The following is a 24,545-nucleotide window of genomic DNA, read 5'->3' as shown; positions in this document are numbered from 1 at the left end:
CCCCGCCACTTACCTAAGAATGCCTCTTTCCTGCCCCCGAAACACTCTGTCTTGAATGCACTCATTACAGGACAAGCCATGAAGGCAGGTCAGTTTACTTAAGGACATCACATCTCTTGAGAAAGATAATGTGTACAAAACAAAACGGAACACGAGCTGTCTTTCTCAGCTCTCTACTTTGTAAATAAAAAGGGGGAAAGGTGTGTGTCCCTCCAGCACGCCTCGTGCGGCACACGATGAAGAAATCAACGGGAATGGAGAAGGTGATTTTCTTCACCTGCCCATCGGGTCAACCTCAGCACCTAGATTACAGACTCCCCACCCACCTCCCAACCTGCCCCATCACAACCCTGAAGGTCAGACCAAGTCCTCTATCTGCTAGGACATGGAGGGTAGCTGAGAACAAATTTAATGGCTTCACCTTGAAAGACAACAGATAGGCAAACTTATAACATGAGACTTAAAGTGTTGAAACTTTTCTCTCCAATTCTCCCTTCTGGCCAGGAACTTTTTCAGATGAGGCAAAAAGGTGAAAAGAACTCCACAGCTCACCTAAAGCCATCGCCAGGTAGAGAATGACCCAGCTGAAGGCCTGCCCAGTGCCAGGCCCAAAAGGTACTCACTATTCAGACACGAGCTGGCTAAGACGCCGGGATACATAAAAAGGAAACAGACTCTGGTCTGCCCAGCTGAGGCTTGCTTCATATTACCCCCGAAATTTAAAAGAACAAAAAGAAGATAATGTGGAAAGAGATGGCTAAAACAAAATGACCCAATGTTAATTTCTGAAGCACAGTGATGGACACACTGGGGTTGATCATACTATTCTCTCCACGTTCACATCTGTTTGAAATGTGATCCATAATCTTTCATATTAAAAACAGTCAAATTGAACACTAGCCCTAAAGAATAGCCTCTGATGGGTTCCCCATACATTTGTCTAGGATGGATAAGGGTTAACAAGGGCTAAGAGAGTGTGTGAGAGAGAGTTTGTGTGTATGTGTGTGTGTGTGTGTGTGTGTGTGTGTGAGCATGCACACATAGGTTTTAGAATAGTGCAAAAGCATGCAACAGAATCACCAAGAAACAGATTCTCGTCCCTAGCTCCAAGGATTCTGATCCAGTAGGCTCGCTGTAGAGCCTGAGAATTAGCATTTGTTTTCTTTTCTGTTTTGAGGCAGTCTTGCTCTGTCGCCCTAGCTGAGTGCAGTGGTGCAATCACGACTCACTGCAGCCTCAACCTTCCAGACTCAAGCAATTCTTCCACCTCAGCCTCCCGAACAGCTGGGACTACAGGCACGTACCACCACACCTGGCTAATTTTTGTATTTTTCATAGAGACAGGGTCTCATTATGCTGCCCACGCTGGTCTTGAACTCCTGGGTTCAAGAGCTCTGCCTGCCTTGGCCTCCCGAAGTGCTGGGATTACAGTTTTAAACCACCATACTGGCCAGAATTAGCATTTCTTTTCTTCTTTTTTTTTTTTTTCTTTTTTCCTTTTGAGATGGAGTCTGGCTTTGTGGCCCAGGCTGGAGTACAGTGGCGCGCTCTCGGTGCACTGCAACCTCTGCCTGCTGGGTTCAAGTGATTCTCCCACCTCGGCCACCCCAGTAGCTGAGATTACAGGTGCACACACCACACTAGGCTAATTTTTGTATTTTTAGTAGAGATGGGGTTTCTCCATGTTGGCCAGGCTGGTCTCGAACTCCTGACCTCAAGTGATCCGCCCACCTCGGCCTCCCAAAATGCTGGGATTACAGGTGTGAGCCACTGCACCTGGCCTCAGAATTAGCATTTCCAACACCCCTCAAGATGTCTGATGTTGCTGGTCTGTAGAACACACTTTGAGTAGCTCCGAACACAGGAATACCAAAAACTCCTATGTTCACGTCCCTTCTTGAGGCCTTTGATAACGTAGTAAAAAATTCAATTCTCCTGTCTGCTCTGACTGGAGACTAGGAGCCGCCCTGCCCACCTTGAGTCCTCTCCACTCCCCCACCACCATTTTTTGTGCCCCTTTGCACATCCCCTACTGCCCCTCCCTGGGACCATGAAACATTACCTTCTGCTGGATTCATTACCGCATCGTGGAGCAGGGTGGCCATACTCCCAGCTATCCCTGCAAAACAAACTCCAGAAAATTACCCTCTGCGATCGGGTGTTCTCAGGAAGTTCCTGGAACCTAAAATCAGACGGAACCCAGGACTTAGCTTTCTAAGAAGCAAAATGTATTACCAGCTCCACCCAGGTGAGCACCGACTCTTAAAACCCTAAAGTGATGGTGGAAATATGATAAAAATGGGGATGGTTAATTTAGGCACACTCACCCACATTTTAATCTTGCAAAAACATGGTTTTCTTTCTTGCAGTCAACCCTGGGAAAAAGCTAAACCTGCAAGTGTTGGTGCTTCCCAGAAACCACACACCATGGCTTTTTCCACTGTCTAGATGTTAACTCTCTCTTGTCCCTTGCCTTTGTCTACACATTAACTCACTTTGCCCTTAAGCTGGGGCCCTGAAAGGAGATAATATCATATCTACAGCTGAGAAGGGGGAAAAAAGAAAATCTGGTTAAAATCCAGGCTTAAAAAAAAAAACAAAAACAAAAAACTGGGCAAGAGAAGAGGAAATCAGGAGAATCTGCATTTTATAGATTTCCAGGGTCAGTCTGCAAAGCGACGGGACTGACCCCATCTGAGAGTCAGGTCAGGCCTGGCTTCAAGAACCAGGAACCTCAAAAGCCAGAATCAGGCCTGGAATTTTGCTTTCGGCTTTGAGTTTCCTCCCTTTGTGGTGACACTGCCCCGTAATTAAAATGACCACGGGAAGGTGGGAGGAATGAGGAACACCAGGATGACTCTTCAGCAATGCATGTAATCCCCCACCACACACACACTTATAATCATTCCCAGCAAGATCACCACAGCATACACCACATGTTGCAGAAACAGTGCAGGGCAGCACTTGGCATAAAATGGATTCTGTCAAATCTCTTTCAAGGAGCGAAACCGTTACATAAGGCAGTTTCAGCAAAAGAAGGGCCCCAATGTCATAGAATCAGGGGTAGGTCAGGGCATAGCTCTTTAGAGATCATCTCAATAAATGCACTAATGGCCAATTTTTACAAAGCAAAACAAATATCTGCAAACCAGCCAGGCACACTTATGACCAAGGTTGGGTAATGGGAGGAGAGATGCTTTTTGAGCAGAGTAAAAAGAGAGGGGGAGAAGTTATTGTTGGTCATATCTATGTCTCCATTGTTAAAAAAATGAATTTTGTCAAAATAAAAGTACTTTATGCTGCTATCCATATTTCCATTCCAAACCCAAAGAAGAAACAACAAAAGCCAACCCCACTAGAGAGGAGAAAATAAAAGCTCAGCCCTCCCCAATAAAACATGCCTTATGTAAGAGCTGCTGGCAGATTTGCACCCCCCCACCCCGCCTCTCTCCCTCAAAACAACCAAACAAAATGATTTCAGCCCTTGCTTGCAGAGAGATGAGACTCAGACAAACAGAAGAGAATGGGGGTAAAATTCCCAAATCCCCGGAAGCTTAAGGTGGGAAAGGCCTTCTGCGTTGTTGCGCGAGTCCTTTGTCAGCCATAAAACTTCTTGACCTTTTAAAGCTTAGTTAGATCTTGGCGTTGTAGAGACCTGTTGTACCAGTTTTTAAATAGTCTCAAAGAAGCTGTCCAGATAACATTTTTTTTTTTTGAATCCAGCATTCAAAAGTTTTGTTTCTATTCAGGGTTTCTCCTATGTCTGATCATTAATTGCTTTTGAATGTTTAAAAACACAACAAACAAAAAAAAAAAAAAGAAAACCCACATAACAATAAAACCAAAACAACTCTGTCACTGATTTCTCCCCAGGCTTCAGAAAGCGGAGGGAACAGAAAAAAGCATGTGTGTGCGCGCGCGTGTGTGTGCGTGTGTCTGGGTGTGTGTTGCACACACAACTCTGAGTTCTTTATTCGTGAGCAAGTGGGCCGAAGTCGAGGCGGCTGGGTCACAGGGAGGAACACCCTGGGGAGGGACGTGTTGAAGAAGAGAACTTTCTAACTCCAGACAAACGCTTTCAAAATACCGTTGGCTAGGTGGCTGTTTCCTTGGTGGTGGAAAACGTCATTTAAAGTCCTTTTCATGTTTTCATAGCAGGCAAAATACATGGCGTGGGCTGGCCCTGCACCCATGATCATGACGTTGACGCCCCGCAAGGGCCTCCAGAAGCCTTCAGTCCGCATGATTTTCTTGAGGGCTCCGTAGATACTTGTGTACTGGGCTTTGGGATCTGGACTCAAGCTCTGCATTCGTGTCTGGGAGTGGGCAAGAAGAGAAAACAAACAAACAAAAAATAGAGTTAATCAGGATGGTAAAGAAGGAAAATAAGACCTGGAGAAGGAGAGAGAGAAAACCATGTTCATAGTTTCACAGGATTTCTCTGGGAAGGAAACGTATTTGAAATCAAAATGAATTTTACATGGACATAATGAAATCTACATGAATGTGTGCATGTAGATTTCATTATGCTCCATAAAGGGAGAAACAGAGAGAAGGCTGTGGAAGAGGAAGACCTTCCCCTGCCACTGGCAAGTTGTGTGGCCTCTGGGGAATCCCTTAACTTCTCTGGGCCTTAAGACCTTCAGTTAAAATAACAGGGTTGTTGCAAGCAGCAAACCAAACAATGCATATGGAAACGCTTCAAAAACTCAGAGTCCTAGATAGATGTAGAATTGTCCTGTGGTGCCCACACTGGTTGTGAAGACTTCTGTGTCCTCACTTATCTGAAACCTCTGTGTTCTGGAAGCTCCTGTTCAGTCCCTACACCATGAAATCTCTCCAAATCCTCCAGCCCTCACTTGCCTTGTCACCTCTAACCACCTTTTTTACATTTCATAAGTTGGCACTTAAATATAAATGGTCTTGTTCTTAATTTCTTTTTTTTTAAGTAAAAGCAAGTTTGTTAAGAAAGTAAAGGAATAAAAGAATGGCTACTCCACAGACACAGCAGCATTCTTAATTTCTTCGTATGCATAATTTTGTCTCCTTGAAGCAGAGACCTGGCTTTCCCCTCCTCTGTCATCCCTAGGACACCACCTAGGAGGGAAAAGCGCTTGCACAGCTGTGATGGTTAATTTTATGGGTCAGCCTGGATGAGCCACAGTACCCAGATATTTGATCTAACACTAGTTTAGATGTATGTATGAAAGGATTTTCTAAATGAGATTAACATTTAAATCAGTAGACTCTGAATAAAGTAGATTAACCTGTATACTGTGGGTACATACACCTCATTTAATCAGCTGAAGGCCTCGTGAGAAAAAAACTGAGTCTCTCTCAAGGAAGAAATTCTGCCTCCAGACTGCCTTCAGACTCAAACTGTAAATCTCCCTAAATCTCCAGCCTGCAGATTTTGGACTTGCTAGTCCCCACAATCATGTGGGCCAATCCTCAAAGTAAATCTCTCAATTTCTAGGTAGGTAGGTAGGTAGGTAGATCAGACAGATAGGTAGGTAGGTAGGTAGATTAGATAGGTAGGTAGGTAGGTAGACAGACAGACAGACAGACAGACAGACAGAGATAGATAGGTAGGTAGGTAGACAGACAGACAGACAAATAGAGATAGAGAACAGGAAGAGAGTTAGACAGATAACCTCTCTATGTGGCCGGATATAGATGTCTCTGTCTCTCCTGGTTTCTGTCTGCTAGGACCCAAGGAAGGTCTTCAACCAAAGGCTGGTCTTACAAACCCAAGTAGACTTTACACATCCTATTACCTGTTTCTCTGGAGAACTCTGACTAGTACAGTAGGTAAGAAATACTCGCCAAGTAGAAGATCCACCATGGCTCAGTCCCACCAAAGTAACCACATTCCTTCCTTCCTTCCTTCTTCCTCCCTCTCACCCTCTCTTCCTCCCTCCCTCCCTTCCTCCCTTCCTTCTTTCCTGCCTCCCTCCTTTCCTTCCTCCCACTCTTCCCTTCCTCCCTCCCTCCCCGACTCCCTCCCTCCCCCACTCCCCCCCAGCACACATCCTAGAGGAGAAGCTTTTCAACTTTTGGCAGGGGTATCCTTTTATCTCCAGACAAAATTATACAAAAAACCTAACCCTATATATAAAACAGTAGGGCTTCTCTGATTGAAGATGGGCAAAGGACTCCCTGGGACTCCCTCTCACTCCCCAGGACAGAGAGCCCCAGGTACCCCAGTGCTCGGAGGAACAGTGAAAACCATTCACCTGAATTAGTGGTCATTTTCAGAGTTCAGATTTCACCAGCTATTAAAACCACAAAGGAAATGGACACACCAAGGCCAACTTTTTATTTTGCCCAGAAAGGACACAAAAACAATAACAATATAAGCAACAATCACCACCGCCCTCTACCGCAAACATCATTTCCTAAAAGAAAGGGCATTTTTAATGCTTAAAAAAAAGTAAGGAAGACTACCTCTGATTATAAAATGGTACATTAAATTAGATTCAGCTTTACTTTTTTTTCTTTGATACGGAGTCTCACACTGTTGCCCAGGCTGGAGTGCAGTGGTGCAATCTTGGCTCACTGCAACCTCCGCCTCCCACGTTCAAATGATTCTCCTGCCTCAGCCTCCTGAGTAGCTGGGATTACAGGCGCCCTCCACCACGCCCAGCTAATTTTTATATTTTTAGTAGAGATTGGGTTTCACTATGTTGGCCAGGCTGGTCTCAAACTCGTGACCTCGAGATCCACTTGCCTCAGCTTCCCAAAGTGCTGGGATTACAGGCGTAAGCCACTGCACCTGGCCAGATTTAGCTTTATTAAAAACTCACTACTCTGCTCCCTTTTTCCTACCACAGACTGGTGAAAACATCTTCTGGCCCAGCCCAAGGCAGCTGCCAAGACACCTGGGCCCCAGCGTCCCAGGGAGGGTAGACCTGCATCCTTTTGTTTTTTAAAGTGATTTCAATTTTAAGTCTTTTCAAAAAGGATTTGATCTGATTTAATAAGATGATACATTAGGCTAGGTGTGATGGCTCACATCTGTAATCCTGGCACTTTGGGAGGCCAAGACAGGAGGATCGCTTGAGGCCAGGAGTTTGAGACCAACCTGGGCAACATACTGAGACCTCATTTCAACAAAAAAATAAGAAATTAGCCAGGCATGGTGGCACACCTCTGTAGTCTTGGCTATTTGGGAGGCTGAGGTGGGAGAATCCCTTGAGCCCAAGAGTTTGAGGCTGCAGTGAGCTATGTTTGTGCCACTGCACTCCAGCCTGGGTAACAGAACAAGACGCTGTCTTAAAAAAAAATTAAAAATTAAAAAAGGGATACATTATAAGCAAGAAAGACCAAGGGAAGGACAAGCAAGTGAATGTGCCAACCAAGAAGGTATCTGAAGCAAGAGAATACCCAGGTCATGGTCACAACACCTCATTCAGCTCCCGAGTGGCCCGTTGGCCAGACCAAATGAAGATGCACACACCATGCCAAGTGTTCATGCTGGGAAGGAAGAGACAAAATTCCTCCTTTAGGACATATGAAATAGCTCAAGTTTTAGAGCAAATAAAGCTTTGCGCGTCACCTGGCTTCTTCTTATACTTGCCCCTGACAAAAAGCAAGGGTACCAGGTGGTACAATGTGGCTGTCAAGAACCCCAGCTTTGGAATCAGAGAGAACTGGGGCTGAGTTCAGATTCCATCACTCATGGTGTGACCCTGGGCAAGGTCATTAAACTCTCTAAGTTTGAGTTTCCCCACTTGAGAGAATGGTTGGGAAAATTAAATGGGATAATATGTGTCTAAAACCATCAATATTGTCAGTAACAACACAAGAGTCCCCTGTCGAGGGGCCACATGACGGTGATTCATGGAGAGGCCAAATGATAGGGTTCTAGTGTGTGACCTTCCAGGGTTATGCAGGCCACAGAGGTGGGGTTGTGTTTGTCTTGTTCACAGCAGATCTCCAAGGACCAGTAAGATGATTTATTGGGAACCCGATAAATATTTGTTGAATGAATGAATTGATGAACAAACTAACCCAACTTAGAATACCCACTGGGGTGAAAGGGTACTGTGTCTTGTCTCTTAGCCCACCACCCCTAAACAGGAGCCACACTTTCTTGGACTTAGCTGTCCTTGCCATCACCTTTAATTTGGACCTTTTTGTATCAATGCAAAGTTCACATGTCACCACATTTCTCAAGCCTGGGTGTGATCTGCAGAACCACATGTGGAGCCGAGGCAACCTGTCCCAGGGGGCCTAACATGGGCCTGTGAACAACAGGTGGCTCCAGGCAGTGCCCTTCAGAGGAGAGGCCCCCACACTTTGGAGAATGGCAGTGTATCTTCTTGGGGATGAGCCCTGGCTGGAGCCCTGAGGTTTCCAGCCTAGGGCAAGGTCCTACCAAGGTTTTGCAAGCCCAGCCTATGGTCAAAGGCGTTCCTTGAGTTCCAGAGCTCCGTTGAGCGGGGGTGGCAGTCTGAGCAAACACAGAGCATGGAGAACTGGCTACTGAGATCGCACTTTGGACCTGATGCTGGCTCTGGCTACAACCCAGTGACCTTGGCCACGGCATCTCATCTCCCCGGTCCCCAGTGTCCTTGACTGGAAAATGAAAGGGAGGATCAGAGCAGGGGCTGATGATCAGAATTACCTGGGAAATGTTTGAAAATATCCATCCATAGACACCACCCTATCACACACTGATTCAAGTCTTCTTTTTCTTTTTAAAATTCCCCAGATGATTTTGATCAGGACTCAGCTTGAGGAACCACTAAGTGACCATCTAGACCCCTTCCAACCCCAGCCCTCTGCCTGGGCAGCAGGGAATTACCCCTGGTTACCTATGGAGGGAGTGGCTGAGTGAGGGCAGGGGGCACAGAAGGTGCCCGGGCTGTACAGCCACCCAGCCCAAGGTTGTCAATCTCAATTCCAGCTCTGGGACCTCAAGCAGCTTCCTTAACCTTAGGGCATGGCCATCCTTGGCTGGAATAATCACCCAGAGAGCTGCTGGGAAACAATTGGCACAGGCTGGCTGTCAACAATGACTGTCCCCATCCCACCTCATGATATACGTGAAGCCATCAAGAGGGTCTCTCCTTTACAAAACTGCTCACGTCAGCCAGTTGGAGGCTGGCATCACACCAAGACTTACAGGAACATTTGGGACTGATTTCTCACCCCCTCCCCTTTTTAAATTATGGGTAGGGCAGTTGGAGGAAACACTACTGAACCAAAACGCATCATTCTGTTATGAAAAAAAAGGTCAACTGGGTATCTTTGTGCTGTGAAAGAAAAATAAAACCTCAGGGCCCTAAACTCACTATGTCAAAGGAAAAGAAAGTTAAGCTTGGGAAGTGAGTCATGCAAAAACTGACCTTCTTTTTGTTCCCAAACAGACAGCTCTAATTTCATAAGCTTACTTTATCTTATGTAAAACGTACATTTACTGAGTGCAAGACCATGATTCACTTTCCCCAACTCCCTTCTTTTCACATGTAAAATGCAGATTCACTAAGTGCTAATCAGAACCTCACAAGAATGGTACCACTTGCCTAATGCCTACTCTTCCTCCTTTTATTTTTCTTCTCTCCCTCCTGCTTGCTCTTTCCCCTTTAAATACCGATGTTCCCAGAGCCCTCTTTGGAAAAAGCACAGGACACAGATCCTACTACAAGTTGTGTTTCTTTTTCCCGGTGCTTCCTCAACCCTGACAGAATAAACGTCTAAAAGATTGAGTTCTGCCTCAGTCACCGCACCTCAGTGGACTTCTCTGTCCTCAGGGTGGTTTACTCAAGGGCAGGCTGTAGTTAATGACAGAAGCCCCAGACAGAGGCAAGTGGCCCACGAGTGCAGAGATGGGCCTGGTCAGACCCTCGCTGGGACCACTGCAGCCACAGCAGCCAAGTTTGGGGCCAGAGTCTCATTCATCCTGCAGCACCATCATTTCTTCCACCTGCCTGCAGGGAGCACCCACTGAGGTTGGCACCAGGATACAGAGGAGAAAAAACGATGGGGAAAAACAAGGAAAGTGTATGATAAGAGGAGGAGGAAACGAACCACCAGGGTGCCTCGAAGGAGTGTAGGGAAGAGGCCAGGAGGGATCAACCCTGCAGCAGCTTCAGGAGAGGCAAGAGAGGCAGAAGGCAGGTGGCTAGGAAGGCAGGCAGAAGTGGCCACAGCCAGAGAGACAATAATCAATTTAGTCTCTTTTTTATTTTTTATTTTTATTTTTTTAAGACAGGGTCTCACCTATCACCTAGGTTAGAGTGCAGTGGCACGATCATAGCTCACTGCAGCCTGAGCCTCCTGGGCTCAAACAATCCTCCCACCTCAGCCTCCTGAGTAGCTCAGATTACAGGTGCGCACCACCACGCCCAGCTGATTTTTGTAGAGACTGGATCTTACTATGTTGCCCAGGCTGGTCTCAAACTCTTGGGCTCAAGTGATGCTCCTATCTGTGCCTCCCAAAGTACTCTCTTTTTAAAAGCTCCACTACCTGTAAAATGTAAAAATGAAGGCTGGGCATTTTCTATTCCTTGAGGATCAGAGAGGGGAAAAAACGTCTGGGAGTGAGTGGAAGCAACTCAAGTGTCATCACCAGATGAAGGGATAAACACAATATAATATATCCATACAGTGGAATATTATTCAGCCTTAAAAAAGGAAAGAAAATTCTGACACAGGCTACAACACAGATACTTCTTGACAACAACATGCTAAGTGAAATGAGCCAGTCACAAAAAGACAAATACTGTATGATTCCACTGATATGAGGTGCCTAGTGTAGTCAAATTTGTAGACAAAAAGTGCAACGGAGGTAGCCAGGGGCTGGGGTGAGGAGGGAACAGGATGGAGAGTTCTTGTTTTATGGATACAGGAGTTTGAGTTTTGCAAGATGAGGAGAGTTCTGTGGATGGATGATGCTGATGGCTGTGTAACAGTATGAATGTACTTAATGCCGCTGGACTGTACGCTTAAAAATGGGTAAGATGAGAAATTTTGTTATGTATATTTTACTACAATTTTTAAAAATACAAAAAAAGGAAGTGAGGGTGGAGAGGAGGAAAAAGGAAATGAATGAATCAGGATGCATAGAGACAGGGCAGAGATTAAAAATAAACACACACGCGCGCGCGCGCACACACACACACACACACACACACACACACACACCGGAGACAGAGAATTTCACAAATTTCTTTTCCTGTCCAGGTTTCAGTTCCTGCCCAAGACCTAGCTGCCAGTCTCCTCCTGTTAGGTAAAATCAGTTTCCATATTTGCATTTTAGTTCTCCCTTCTTGGAAATTCATAAGCATATTAGCATACTAAAGCCTCTGGGAAATCCTTCGGGAAAGAAACCTGTTCACTTGGTTATCCGAGGCACTGCCTAAACCTCTGTCTTTAGCAATGCAAGCCTTGTCTCATTTAATAACCAGAGACACCTGACCAAACACACGTGTGAAAACACATCTGTAGCCAATGGGAACCTAAGCCCTTGAAGCAGCAAGTGCAGAGAACATCCAGGTGTCAGAGAGAGTCAGAAAGACCCCTCTGGCAACTGTGTGGGGAGCGGCCGGAGGCAGATGGTTGTGTGGTTGGCCCCTGGAGGGGACAGAGGGTGCCAAATAAGCAGCTGAGAGGAGTCCTCACGTGCTGCCTGTGAAAAAGCATTCCTCCTCTGCGCCTGCCTGCAGGATGGAGAAATGTATCCTGCCCGGGGAATCAAGAGACAAGGGTCTCTGGCCTGACTCTGCCACTCCCAGTGCGACCTGAGCAAGTTCCCTCCAGCTCCAGAACTGCTCCAGGACAGTGAAACTCCCAGTGATATGAACTCTGTATCTGCATCCACTGGCTCCACAAACTCCTAGCAAGGCTAGAACAAAGTGAAGGGTCAGCCCCTGACACCAATTCTCCCCTAAGATGACAAAACAGGAAAGGCCTGTCTCACTGGCCTGTTCTCTCACTGCAGGGAGGAGGGAGAGTGGAAAATGCACGTTCTGTCCCAGGTGAGCTGGCGGGATCATGTAACAGGAGCTGCAATGGCCCTAGGGAGACCGCATCCAGCCCAGCCCCCGCCTTTTCAGATGGGAAACTGGGGCCCAAGAAGGAAAATGACTTGTCCAAGATCATGTGGGTAAGGAGCCTCCGATCCAGGCCTAGGACCAAAAAATAAAAGAGAAGGGGGCAAGCTGAGCCTGGTAGGGGGCCTCAGGCCCTTCTGGGGGTCCTGCAGAGGTCATGTCACACAAGCCAGCCCCCTGTAGCATCAGAAACTCAGCCACTGACTCCCTGCCTGACCTGGAGACAGCCTGTGACTCCCACCTCTCCAATTTCTCAAAAATAAAAAACTTTCCATGTTCGAAGTTCACGTGGCATTTCTAGTACTGAGGAGACGATCATGTGAAATCTACTCACTGGCTCGTTCTAAAGCATTTGCCTTACACCTACCTTGAGACAGGTGCAACGGGATACAAAAAGGAAACAAACAAGCACTGTGATACCATGAGCAGCACAACTCCAGGGGGGCCCAGGGCTGAACCCTAGAGGCTGCTCCACACCGTCTCTGTTCCAGACTTTCTCCCAGAGAAAGGAAATAAGGCTCGGGCACCTCAAAAAGTGTTAGGATAAATGCCAAATGTTAGCCTCTGCTGCCCAATGTCTGCTTCAGAATTCAAAATCAAACCGGTGTTTTCTCTTGTCTGTCAACTGTCCCCAGCTAGCACTGACATTCACTAAATAAACCACAGTAAAATGCGGGGCCAAGCCCAGCCCCCTCCCCGTTTTCCAAGCCTCACCCTGCAGCCCCCTGGCCAGCAGCCCTCCCATGTCCACCATGAGCCCATCCAGAGCTCTATGCTCCTGCTTCACTGGGGTCTGCTGAAGACACCTTCAAGACACCAAGAAGCCAACTCCCATCCATAATTGTCCAGAAAGGATCAGACCAAGGAGCTGGTTCCTGCAGAGCCCTCCCTCACTGAAACTCCACGCCACAAATCACAGCAGGAGGCCCAGGAGGAAGAGGCTTTTTTGGCACCATGCTTTATGGAAAGGATTGTCTTCCTAAGTAAAGCCACAAACCCCATCTAGGCCTTGGAAAGCCCTGTGTCACCTTCCAGTATCCTTAGAAGGCACACACTACAAACGCAGAAACCCAGACCACATCAAGGAGCACCACGCACACTAAAACCGTTGGCGCTCCCCGTCCAAAACCACCCATTCCCTGTCCAAAACCACCAGCCTTCCTCACTCAAACCTGCTCCCTTCCTAGGCTCCTTGACAGAAGAGAGACTCTTAACAGGGCTTTGGATAGTCCCAACCTGGCCCTTTGAAAAGCCATGTAAAAATCATGCAAAATTGGCCAAGCATGGTGGCTCACACCTGTAATCCCAGCACTTTGGGAGGCCGAAGCGGGCGGATTACCTGAGGTCAGGAGTTCGAGACCAGCCTGGCCAACATGGCAAAATCCCATCTCTACTAAAAATGTAAAAATTAGCCAGGTGTAGTGGCACATGCCTGTAATCCCAGCTACTCAGGAGGCTGAGGCAGGAGAATCGCTTGAACTCAGGAGGCGGAGGTTGCAGTGAGCCAAGATCACACCATTGCACTCCAGCCTGGGCGACACAGCAAGACTCTGTCTCAAAAAAAAAAAAAAAATGCAAAATAAAGCAGGAGGACATCACTCAGCATCATTCCCACACACCGCAGGCAAGAGCAGAGCAGCACAAATAATCCTTTAACTGCAGCTCTCAGAGCACAACTAAGTTTATCCCTAAGTTGAAGATTCCAAATCATGTCTTTTTCTAACATCTCCCAAACTGGCAAAAATAAATACATAAAGAGAATATACATATAATCCATATACATAAACACACACATATATATACACATATATACATATGCACACACATATATACACATGCATATATACATATGTATATACATACATATACATATATGTATGTTAAAAGGAAAATTTGAGCTGGATGCAGTGGCTCACACCTGTAATCCCAGCACTCTGGAAGGCCGAGGCAGGTGGATCACTTGCTGCCAGGAATTCAAGCCCAGTCTGGACAACATAGCGAGACCCCATCTCTTCAGAAAATAATTTAAAAAAAAAAATTAGCCAGGTATGATGGGTGCCAGTAGTCTTAGCTACTTGGGAGGCTAAGGTGAGAGGATCACTAGAGCCCAGGAGACTGAGGCTGCAGTGAGCTATGATCATGTCCCCGCACTTCAGCCTGAGAAAGACTCTGTCACACACACACACAAAAAAAAAAAAAAAAAAAAAATTGGTGCTCTTAATGTTTTGAAACCAGCAAGAGAAAAATGATTCCCCTAGAAGTAGTCATTGCCCCCACCTCAAAAAAGGGGGGGATGGGGTGGGAAACAATTGCCTATCAGAATCACATGGTGGGAGACTCAAGCAGAGTTAGAGGAACATACATTCTGGAAAAAGCTTCCTGCTCATCTGAAAAGTCTCCAGTGAAAACTACCATTTTGGAACAAGCAAAGAGCCCAACCAGCTTGCTAGAAAGTCAGCCAGAAAAGCTATACCAAGACAAAATGAAGAGTTGAGACCTGGTGGAAAACACTTGTTCAACTACATCAGGTCTACGTGGCTTTCCCTGCCTCACCTACAGGAAGGCCTAGACTTCCTTCAGCGTTCAGGTCACCCTGATGTTGGAGGGGGCAGAAAGTGGGTTCATATGTGTGAGAACAAACCATAAAGGCTCCTCTGTCTTTCCACCTATGTCCCCGAATGGTCCCAGTTTTCAAAAGGGTCACACTTGTCCTTCTGAAAAGACCAGCCACAGTCTGACCTCCTGGACATCTGCCACCTCTGAAGTGGACCATAGAGGATTCCCGCCACCTGTCACTGATGCTCTCCAGACACAGTCCTGAAACCTTCAGGGTCTACTGGGGCTTCAGGAGGCACTGCTATTGCTAGGGGCAAAAAACTCAGTGAAGAGTTTTCATTGCACATTTGGTAGAAAATAACAATTCCACTAAGATAGCAATAACCAAGTTCCTCAGCCTCCCAGGAAAGAAGCCACAGCACCAAACCCCCCTTTCTCCTTGGAATAGGTCACAGCAGGACGTGCTTAGAGATCCAGACTCCAGATCATATCCAACCTGGAGAAGGTGGCCAGAGGGAAGCCATCTGAACAGCCACCTAGAAAAAGGGAAGGTATGTCAAGCTGTAAGAATTAGAGCTGTCACTATAGTCTCTTCTACACTATTTCATTTTGTGACTATGTACATATGTTACTTTGACTGGAAAAGAAAAAGGCGAATTTGGCATGGAGAGGAAGAAAATAATTCTCGCTGCAGGAGGATGTGAACATGCTGGTGCATCTGGGGAATGAGGACCTGTGGCTGGAGGGTCTGGTGTGCCGAGAAGACAGCAGTCAGGTAAGGGTAGAGAGGCAGCCTCAGACTTAGGAGAGCAGCTGCCACCTTAGATGATCAATTAGTGTTTGCTGGAAGAAAGGTAGGATGGGGCTAGACCATGCAAGGCCCTGAATACCTTGCTGGAGTGTGTGGAATTTACTTTATGATCAGGTGTCTTCTATGGCTATGAATCACACCCAACAGCAATATGATAGGAGCTATGAAAAGCCATGCAGTAAGCAAGACAGATGGGCTCTTCAATATCTAGGAGAAAGCAACAGGCCGTGCAACAGAAGCCTTCCCTACCGGGCCCCTGGACAGGCTGGCCGCTCTCTCCAAAGCTGCACCTGCTTGCCAGGCCACCATTAACATCACATACCAGTTAGATTTCCCTCTCTGCCCACTGGCAGCAGCTCCCGGCCTTGCCTGTGGTTCAGAGGGTGCCATTCCCACATCCCCTGACCCTGGGAACCCAATCTGGTCTCCACCCCTTCTCTAGAAAAGCCTCCAATGGATGGCAGGGTCTGTGCCTGGCCCATGCCCAGTGTACCCAGAACACACTCAGAATATCCCATATGTGGCCCACCCAAAAGGATTAAGTTATCTCTGCCCTACAGGTGGGGCAAATTCCAAAGATGCCAGATAACAGGACTAAGATTTCATGGGTGCAACTGCTGACCTCACTGCAAGACACAAAGGGAAGGGACAACCCTGGACTGGAGGGGGAACTGAGCTGCCAGTCTCTCCTGCCCAGCTGCCCTGCCCTGCCCTAGTAAGAGGGACAGGACCTGAGTCACAGTTCTTTCTTGTCCTGCATCTGGCACTGATACATTGTATGGCCTCAGGTCAATCAACTTGCTCCTCTGAGCCTTCAACCCTTCTATTTACAAAATAATTATAACAATAAACACAGCAATATTAGCAACCAGTTATCCCCATTCTACAAATGGGGAAACTGAGACACAGAGACCAAATGACTTGCCTCAAGGTCACAAAGTACAGAAGCAAGATTAGAAAGAAGCCAGGTGGTCGGCCAGAGTCATGCTGTTAACCACTAGGCTGTCCTATCTCTCACAAAGGGATGGACGCGCTAAAGATCCCAGGTGATCTTCAACTTCCTTCTGTCCCAATATGCTCTGTTTCTACAACACGCTAAGTCCCATGGATGCCACCTCCTATGTGCCTGACCTTGGGGAAGACCCTATGTCAGAGTCACCTAAACCCTTACTTGTTAATGTCCACAAAATCCCTGGGGGCTGTGTCTATGCCCAGCTGCAAGAGTGTAACTTACAGGCAAAGTCAACAGCCCTGACCCGTGGAGGTCACACAACTTATCTGTTCCACAACCCTGGTCATCACAAGACTGGGCAATAGTGGTTGGTTCAATACAAACCCATTCTGTCTCCTAAAGAAGCGCTTGAGACATTAACCAGCTGAGGTCACAGAGAGGCATCTTGACAGACGAAAGCCTGGCACTCCGTCAGTATTCAAAGGCTAAGGCTGAAATATTCCAACAGTCACAGTGCTTTCAAGAGAGAATTGAATTCACTGCTAGTAAGCTGGACTACCCAGGGCCTCCCCTTGACTCTGCCAGCCTTGTCAATGTCACTGGCCCATAAACATCCCACTCATAAGTAAGGAAGAAATGCCTCATCCTCAAAATTGTTTTTTTGTTTGTTTTTTGTTTTTTTCTTTTTTTGAGACAGAGTCTCCCTCTGTTGCCCAGGCTGGAGTGCAACGGCATGAACTCAGCTCACTGCAACTTCCAGCCCCTGGGTTCAAGCGATCTCCTGCCTCAGCCTCCTGAGTAGCTGGATTACAGGTGCATGCTACCACACACGGCTAATTTTTGTGTTTTTTGGTAGAGACTGGGTTTCACCATGCTGTCCAGACTGGTCTCAAACTCCTGACCTCAGGTGATCCACCCACCTCGGCCTCCCAAAAGTGCTGGGATTACAGGCGTGAGCCACCGCACCCAGCCAGAATTGTTTTCCTTTTGTATATAGACACACTCACTGAAGCGTCACAAAGCTGCCCAGAAGAACAAATTTAACACAAGAGTCCACATCAAAGCACCGTAGATGCATATCAACCCATGCGCGGGGAGATAAGAGGAGTATCCAGGCACCTAGGGTATGTAGAGTATGTTCACAGACTCCACACAAGGCTCCCGCCCTGCTCCACACTGCAGCCCGGCAGCTCTGCCATCATCGGTTTTGGACGATGGGGCTCCCTGTGAGCTTTCTTTTGCTTTCAGTTCCCCTACCCCTCCAACCTCCCCAACTTTGTTCTGCCAGTGAACAAACAGTTAGACTTGCCCAAGCTCACACTGCCAGACTCGCCCCTCTGACCAACTTGCTACCATATTTTGCTGAAAATCCCAATCACAGAATCTCAAAGAAACTGAGTTCAACCACCCACCCAATGCTCAAAGACCGTCTCTGCCCATAAGAAACGTACGTTCTGGTTGGGGAAACTAGGTGCCATGGGGAAGGGGTTGGGATAGGATGGGAAGGGCGTCAAACAGTCAATGAAGACCTCCCAGGTAAGACTGCGTTCCTTCTGGGCACGTGGCCTGGGGCAGCAGGAAAAGCCAGAGGGACCAGCTTTGAAGTTCATCCAGTCACTCAACCATTACATAGAGAGCTTCTACTCCACACCAGCCACATGCCTGAGAGCACAAAGATGACCCCGGTCCCCACCTACCACAAGGTCGAAATCCTATTCTATTTTTCAGCTATATGAACTTGGATAAGTAACTTAACTTCTCTGAACTTCAGTTCCCTCGTTTGTAAAAATCCCCTAACCATGCTTCCTGAGAAGAATGAGAAATCCTTGTATTCACCTAGTGGAGTACAGTAGGTACTCAATAAATGTTTATCTTCACCAGAACTATTTTTAGAAAGGCTCCAGTATATTCCTTACCTGGTAGGGAGAAAACCACCACCTAGGTTAATCAGAATGGCATCAATTGTCATTAAGAACCACAGAACTAGCTTAATCTTGCTAGAAGGTGTGGGTGTTTTTCTCTACTTGCTGATAAATGGCCGTTTGGCCCAAAGAACAGCATTGCCGGTTTGAATTGAATCCCTCCCATTAGACTACAGAAGAAAATGACTAAATCAAACAATAGATCCTGGAGTCCCAGGGGGAGGCTACCAGCCATAGGGCACTGGTGTTGGGAACTCCAGGTCACAGTCCCTGCAGCATCACAAGGAAGGGACAGAAATAAAACCCCATCCTGACCCTAGGTCCCCCCCCAACACACCTTTCAGTTTCTGATGGAATATACAGCCCCAGGACCTCAAAGCTGGAAGGACAGGCTTGGAGACCCCTCTGTATCTAAATCCTAGGTCTGCGGCTTCCTCCTCAATGCGTGTCCTTGGGCAACTCACTTCAGTTCTCTGCCCCCGTTTTCTTATCTGTAATGGCACCTACTGCCTAAAGTCTCTGTGAGGATTCAAGGAAAAGCCCTTTGCATGGGGTCTGGTGGACAGCTGCCTGCTGCTTTTATTTCTGCTTTTTTTTTTTTTCCTTTGGATAAACAGCAAAAAAGACATCACTCTTGGCAATGACATCATTTTTACCAATTCCTTCCTAAGCCTCACTGCCTAGGAGCAGGATCTGCCCTGGCTGGGAGCACTCTCACCTGTACTCACTAGACACGACACTAGGATGTGGCAGGACCACCTGAGCAGCCCTTCCCTTCAGCTGCCCCAACTCACAGAAGGGAAACCAAGGCCCCAAAGAGCAAGGGGACTCGCACATGGTGGCCCCCTAAGGGACTCTGACCCCTCCCCATTCACCTTTCTTCACTAGCCATTTCTAAATGGATGGACTAGGCTGCTTAAATTAATACTGATTATGTAACGAAGAAAACTTAGATAGCTGGCAGAGAGGTAGGGGAGGGAAATCACTATTATCAGTTTACACTGGCACAGAGGCCCAGACAAAAGTGCTCTGGGAAGTTCACTCACCTGCTCAGAGCCAAGGGCAGCTCTGGGGACCTTTGACCAGTGCTGAAGTCCAGGGCCAGGGCTAGGCAGGGACCTTGAGGGCCAAGATTCCCAACACTGCTGACTGGTCTCGTGCGGCCAAGTTCATACTATGGAAAAGGGCCTCCCTGCTGCTGAGAGCTGGCTCGCCTCTGAACCATAGGGAGACCAGCCCTGGGGGCAACAGCCAGAGGCAGCAAAAGTTCAGCTACAGGACTGGGCACCAAGAAGCCCATACTCCGCAGTAGCCCTGGAGGACCTGGGCTCCCCCCAGCCCATGGGTACGGGCACGCCCTCTGGTCCCTTAGAACCTAGGTGCTACAGGGCACAGATATTTACACCAAGTGTGTCTCAGTAGACCAAACAGCAGTGCTCCCCAAACTGTACACCTAGGTAAGATGGACACAGCCCTGTTCCAAGTTAGAAGACCTAAATTCTGTCCAGCTCTGCCACCCAATCCCTGAGCAACTGCACAATCATTTCACCTAGCTGGGCGTAAGCTGTCCACACCGGACAGGCCAGGGAGCCAGGCACCTCAGAAGCCCATGCTGTCTCCCAAACCGGGTGTGGTCCTCCCAGCTTCCACAAATCCAGTTCCCACACCCTTGGCGGAGGCCACACCTTCTAAAGCACACCCCGCTATTAGCCTATTATCCACAGAAGAAAGGATTTTTAAAGCAGCCCCATCGCCAGCCTCCTCTTGCTCATTCCTCCACGTATAATTACACCAAGTGATGCGTCTGCATGTGACTCCCATGAAAGGTCAGAGAAACGTGAAGGAGGGCGGCAGCACTGTGATCTCAGAGCCAGCGCCATGCTCACTAAAACACATGCTCAATAAATGACTACCACGGATTCAGAGATGAACTCAATTCCACCCACAGGCAGGTAACAAAGCGGGTTTTTGTTTTTTTGTTTTTTGTGGTTTTTTTTTTTTTTTTTTTTTGAGACGTAATTTCACTCTTGCTGCCCAGGCTGGAGTGCAGTGGCTCGATCTCGGCTCACCACAACCTCCGCCTCCTGGGTTCAAGCGATTCTCCTGCCTCAGCCTCCCAAGTAGCTGGGATTACAGGCATGCGCCACCACACCCAACTAATTTTGTATTTTTAGTAGAGACAGGGTTTCTCCATGTTGGTCAGGCTGGTCTCGAACTCCCGAACTCAGGTGATCTGCCCGTCTCCACCTCCCAAAGCAGGTATTTTAAGTCCTCCTCAAATTCTGCCTGCTGTGGATCTGTCTCCCCTAGCGCAATGCACCTGGCTACAGTCTGGGGCCCACCCCACAGGTTAACAGCTGGGAATGTAAGCCCCATCAAAGCTGGGCTCCAAAATGTAGGGGTGCCAGGGGCGAATGAGGGGTCCAAATTTCCGACCGAAGCCAGATTTCCCACAAAGGCTACTAACTTGATAGTGACTAACCACGTGGTGCCAAGTCACAGCTCTAAGCCACAGCTCGAAGGGATGTTCTTTCTCCACACACCTTTCACCTTTCACACTGATGACAATCACAGAGAAAGATGACAGGACACCAGACGCACCAGGCCTGTCGCTCTAAGGGTCTCAGGGAGAAACACCAGAGGAAACAACCGCAAGACTCGACTTCCAGCCTCCAGGACCCACTTGCTGAATTTATGCTAGACAATATGTACAAATTACTTCCAAAGCTTTTGGAGGAGTCACTTTACATCATATTGGATGCAAAAGGTAATAGCAGGAACCTTCCACCATGAGTGAGATTTTTATGCTAAAACCCTCTCCCTGGAAACCAAGAGCTCCGGCATATAACTTAAACCAAAGCTGTCTGACCAGAAGGGTTTCCAAAAGTGAGAGGAGGAGGCGGGGACCAGAGATGAGTGACTCCCTGGACCACAGAAGTCTCAGCTGGTAAAACTACAGGATCGTTCTGCAAGAAAATGCTGCCACCACCTAAATGTCAGTGCAGTGCTAGGGGCTGCTGGACCTAAGGGAGCAGGTGTCATCTTTGCCTTCAAGGAGTTTATAGTCTAGCAGAGGAGAGAGAAAGTACTAAAAATCCTATCGATAAAAAATTCCAAACTCTAAATGCCATGAAGCAAAAGTAGAAGGTGCAATGAGGGCAAACGCAGGGGGACCTCATTTAGATTTGGGGAGGGGTCCTGACAGTGACGACTGAAGGTGAAGTTAGGGCAGAGGTAGCAACAGGTGGGATGTGGACAGAGGCTCCAAGAAGGCTGGTGTCACCTGAAAATGAGCCTGAAACAAAGTGCAGGACATACAGCCCATGCTGGGCCCTGAACACCAGACAGAGCAGAGGGAGGGTGTTTTACCCTTAATGCTGTGTTTCCATCTATATGGTCCTCATCTCTTGCCTTTGGCCAGGCGCGGTGACTCATGCCTATAATCCCAGCACTTTAGGAGGCCGAGGCAGGCAGATCACCTGAGGTCGGGAATTTGACACCAGCCTGACCAACATGGAGAAACCTCGCCTCTACTAAAACTACAAAATCAGCCGGGTGTGGTGGTGCATGCCTGTAATCCCAGCTACTTGGGAGGTTGAGGCAGTAGCATCGCTTGAACCCAGGAGGTGGAGGTTACAGTGAGCCGAGATTGCGCCACTGCACTCCAGCCTGCGGGGGCAACAAGAGCAAACCTCCGTCTAAGAAAAAAAAAAAAAACAAAGGCCGGGCGTGGTGGTTCACGCCTGTAATCCCAGCACTTTGGGAGGCCGAGGCGGATGGATCACAAGATCAGCAGATCGAGACCATCCTGACCAACATGGTGAAATCCCATCTCTACTAAGAATACAAAAAATTAGCTGGGCGTGGTGGCACGCGCCTGTAGTCCCAGCTACTCAGGAGGCTGAGGCAGGAGAATCGCTTGAACCCGGGAGGCAGAGGTTGCAGTGAACCGAGATCGCACCACTGCAGTCCAGCCTGGTGACAGAGAGAGACTCCATCTCAAAAAAAAGAAAGAAAGGGAGAAGAAATGAAGTGAATATAAGAGGAGATCGTTTCTCACTGTGAAATTTACAGGCAGTGCAAAACACCATGGTGGGCAGATGCTGCAGGGAGGTTCCCCAGCTCCCCAACCCCGTCATTCCCACGGATGCTCCTCTGAAATGATGGGCTAACCCCATCTGTGCTGCTGGCAGTGCGGGGTGACCTTGGCCATGCCGGCTGACCCCTGGATGACTCAGCTTCCTGGTAGTGAACTTGTGAAAGGTTCTGGCAGGAAGGAGTCAGAGAGCTGTAAACAGAGCCTTCCAGAAGCATCTGCCACACTTCTCCCCTTGATTCTAGGGCGGGGCTGTGGCCATTCAGCATTTCTGTAATTGCCCAGATGGATGATTTGCAATCTTGAAGTGTTGTCGTTGGAAGTTTCAAGTATGTTAAATAAACTACCATTTATTTCTAGGCAGGCACTGTGGAATTCAGGGGCCCAACATGGTACATGGGCCACTGGTCCTTCCCACCACTGCTCAGCCCCCCTGCAAAATTCCACAGCAGGGTCTTCCTAGCTTCTGCTGCAAAGCAAAAGTGCTTGTGAGCCTATATTTTACACCCAAAGTTGACACAGGGAGTTAAAGTTATACTGCTGTGTGAAAATAAGGAGTGGAAATTTTAGAACTGGTGAATTCCCAAGAGAACCATGTAGTGTTAGTTCAATCTTGCCATTTTATAGACAAAGAAACTAAGACGTAGATAAGTGTTTTTCCCAGAGTCGCTTTATGGGTAGGCCCCGGTCATCTCAAGCTAATTACAATTCACCCTAAAATGCAAATCCAAGCCTTATATGTATGTAACTACAGAAAGATCTGCTTTCGCCTTGCTTCTAGTCCTTTCCTTCCCTGCCCACCAGTCAAGCAACACCATGAATGGCCGGTTCTGGATTGACAAATGTTCTCCGTGGCTCTCCCAGTCCCTTCCTTACACTCGAGCTACTCAGGTGAGATCCGAAATCCGTTTTCAATTTCAAGTCACTCACTTCTGGTAGAAGCCCAGCTTTGCAGTAACTTGTGGGTTGTAGGGTCTGAAAGAGAATTTCAGAAATTTCCTTATGATTGATTTGTCAGAAAAAATGCAAAAGATTCTTGGAAGAGACCTCAAGGGAATTTGAAAACAAGAATTCTTATCCAAGGTCAGGCAAAGCGTCACCAACCAGCCCACTCCCAACTCCCAGAAGCCTGTGGGGTGAGCAGTGCTAATTCCAAGGATAAACGGAACCTGCTACCACCTAAAATTGTGCTAATATGCACCACACCCCAACCCCCATAATAGCAAATTACAGTTCTAACTCCTTCTCTACTTCCTTCTGAAATTTGAAAAAAAAAAAATTTAAAAACAAATAAGTAGCTAAGAGTCATTTCAACTTGTAGATGAATTTTTTTCTTGTGATTTTATCACCTGCACAATTAAAAGTCATTTCTGAGCTGATATTTTTGAAACTCTAAGGGCCAAATACAAATCTACCTTAATTTTCTAAGTAAGGCAATTTAACACTTCACCCTTTCTGGCCCAAATATATAAATATACACAAATATATATACACACACATATATACACAAACATACACACACACACACACACACACACACATTAAAATTCAGTTATTGCCTGTGAAGCCAAGGTTCAAGAAAAAAAAAAAAATTTAAGCACAATTTCATTAACAGAGAGATCTCCAGTCTTACATACACTTGAGGTTTCTAACTCCTTTCACAGATAACCCTTCTCCCCACACAGGGCATTTTCTGTTCTTTTATTTATTTATTTTCATTTTTTTAGAGACAGGATCTTGCTCTGTCACCCACGCTAGAGTGCAGTAGCATGATCACAGCTCACTGCAACCTCAAACTCCTGGGCTCAAGCAATCTTCCCACCTCAGCCTCCTGAGTAGCTGGGACCACAGGTGTGCACCACCACACAAAGCCAATTTCTTTTTTTTTTTTTTTTTTTTTTTGAGACAGAGTCTTGCTCTTGTTGCCCAGCCTGGAGTGCAATGGCACGATCTCAGCTCAATGCAACCTCTGCCTCCTGGGTTCAAGCAATTCTCCTGCCTCAGCCTCTCAAGTAGCTGAGATTACAGGCATCTGCCACCACACCTGGCTAATTTTTGTATTTTTAGTAGAGATGGGGTTTCACCATGTTGGCCAGGCTGGTCTCGAACTCCTGACCTCGTGATCCGCCCGTCTCGACCTCACAAAGTG

The 24,545-nt window shown here is 47.4% G+C and overlaps 1 protein-coding gene across 1 annotated transcript in view; it reads right to left on the bottom strand.

Annotated features, from left to right (window-relative positions):
- Positions 1 to 24,545, bottom strand: part of SLC25A37 (solute carrier family 25 member 37) — a 46,576-nt gene that overhangs the window by 5,041 nt on the left and 16,990 nt on the right. Inside the window, exons 2-3 of the mRNA XM_003272874.4 lie at positions 4,088 to 4,316; positions 2,063 to 2,119 (exon numbers count right to left, since the gene is read on the bottom strand). Coding sequence (XP_003272922.1) covers positions 2,063 to 2,119; positions 4,088 to 4,316 — 286 coding nt within the window. The remainder of the gene's footprint in view (positions 1 to 2,062; positions 2,120 to 4,087; positions 4,317 to 24,545) is intronic.

This window comes from Nomascus leucogenys, chromosome 8 (assembly GCF_006542625.1).
Source record: "Nomascus leucogenys isolate Asia chromosome 8, Asia_NLE_v1, whole genome shotgun sequence".
Classification (NCBI taxonomy): Eukaryota; Metazoa; Chordata; class Mammalia; order Primates; family Hylobatidae; genus Nomascus; species Nomascus leucogenys.
This window is presented reverse-complemented; position numbering and strand designations above follow the sequence as displayed.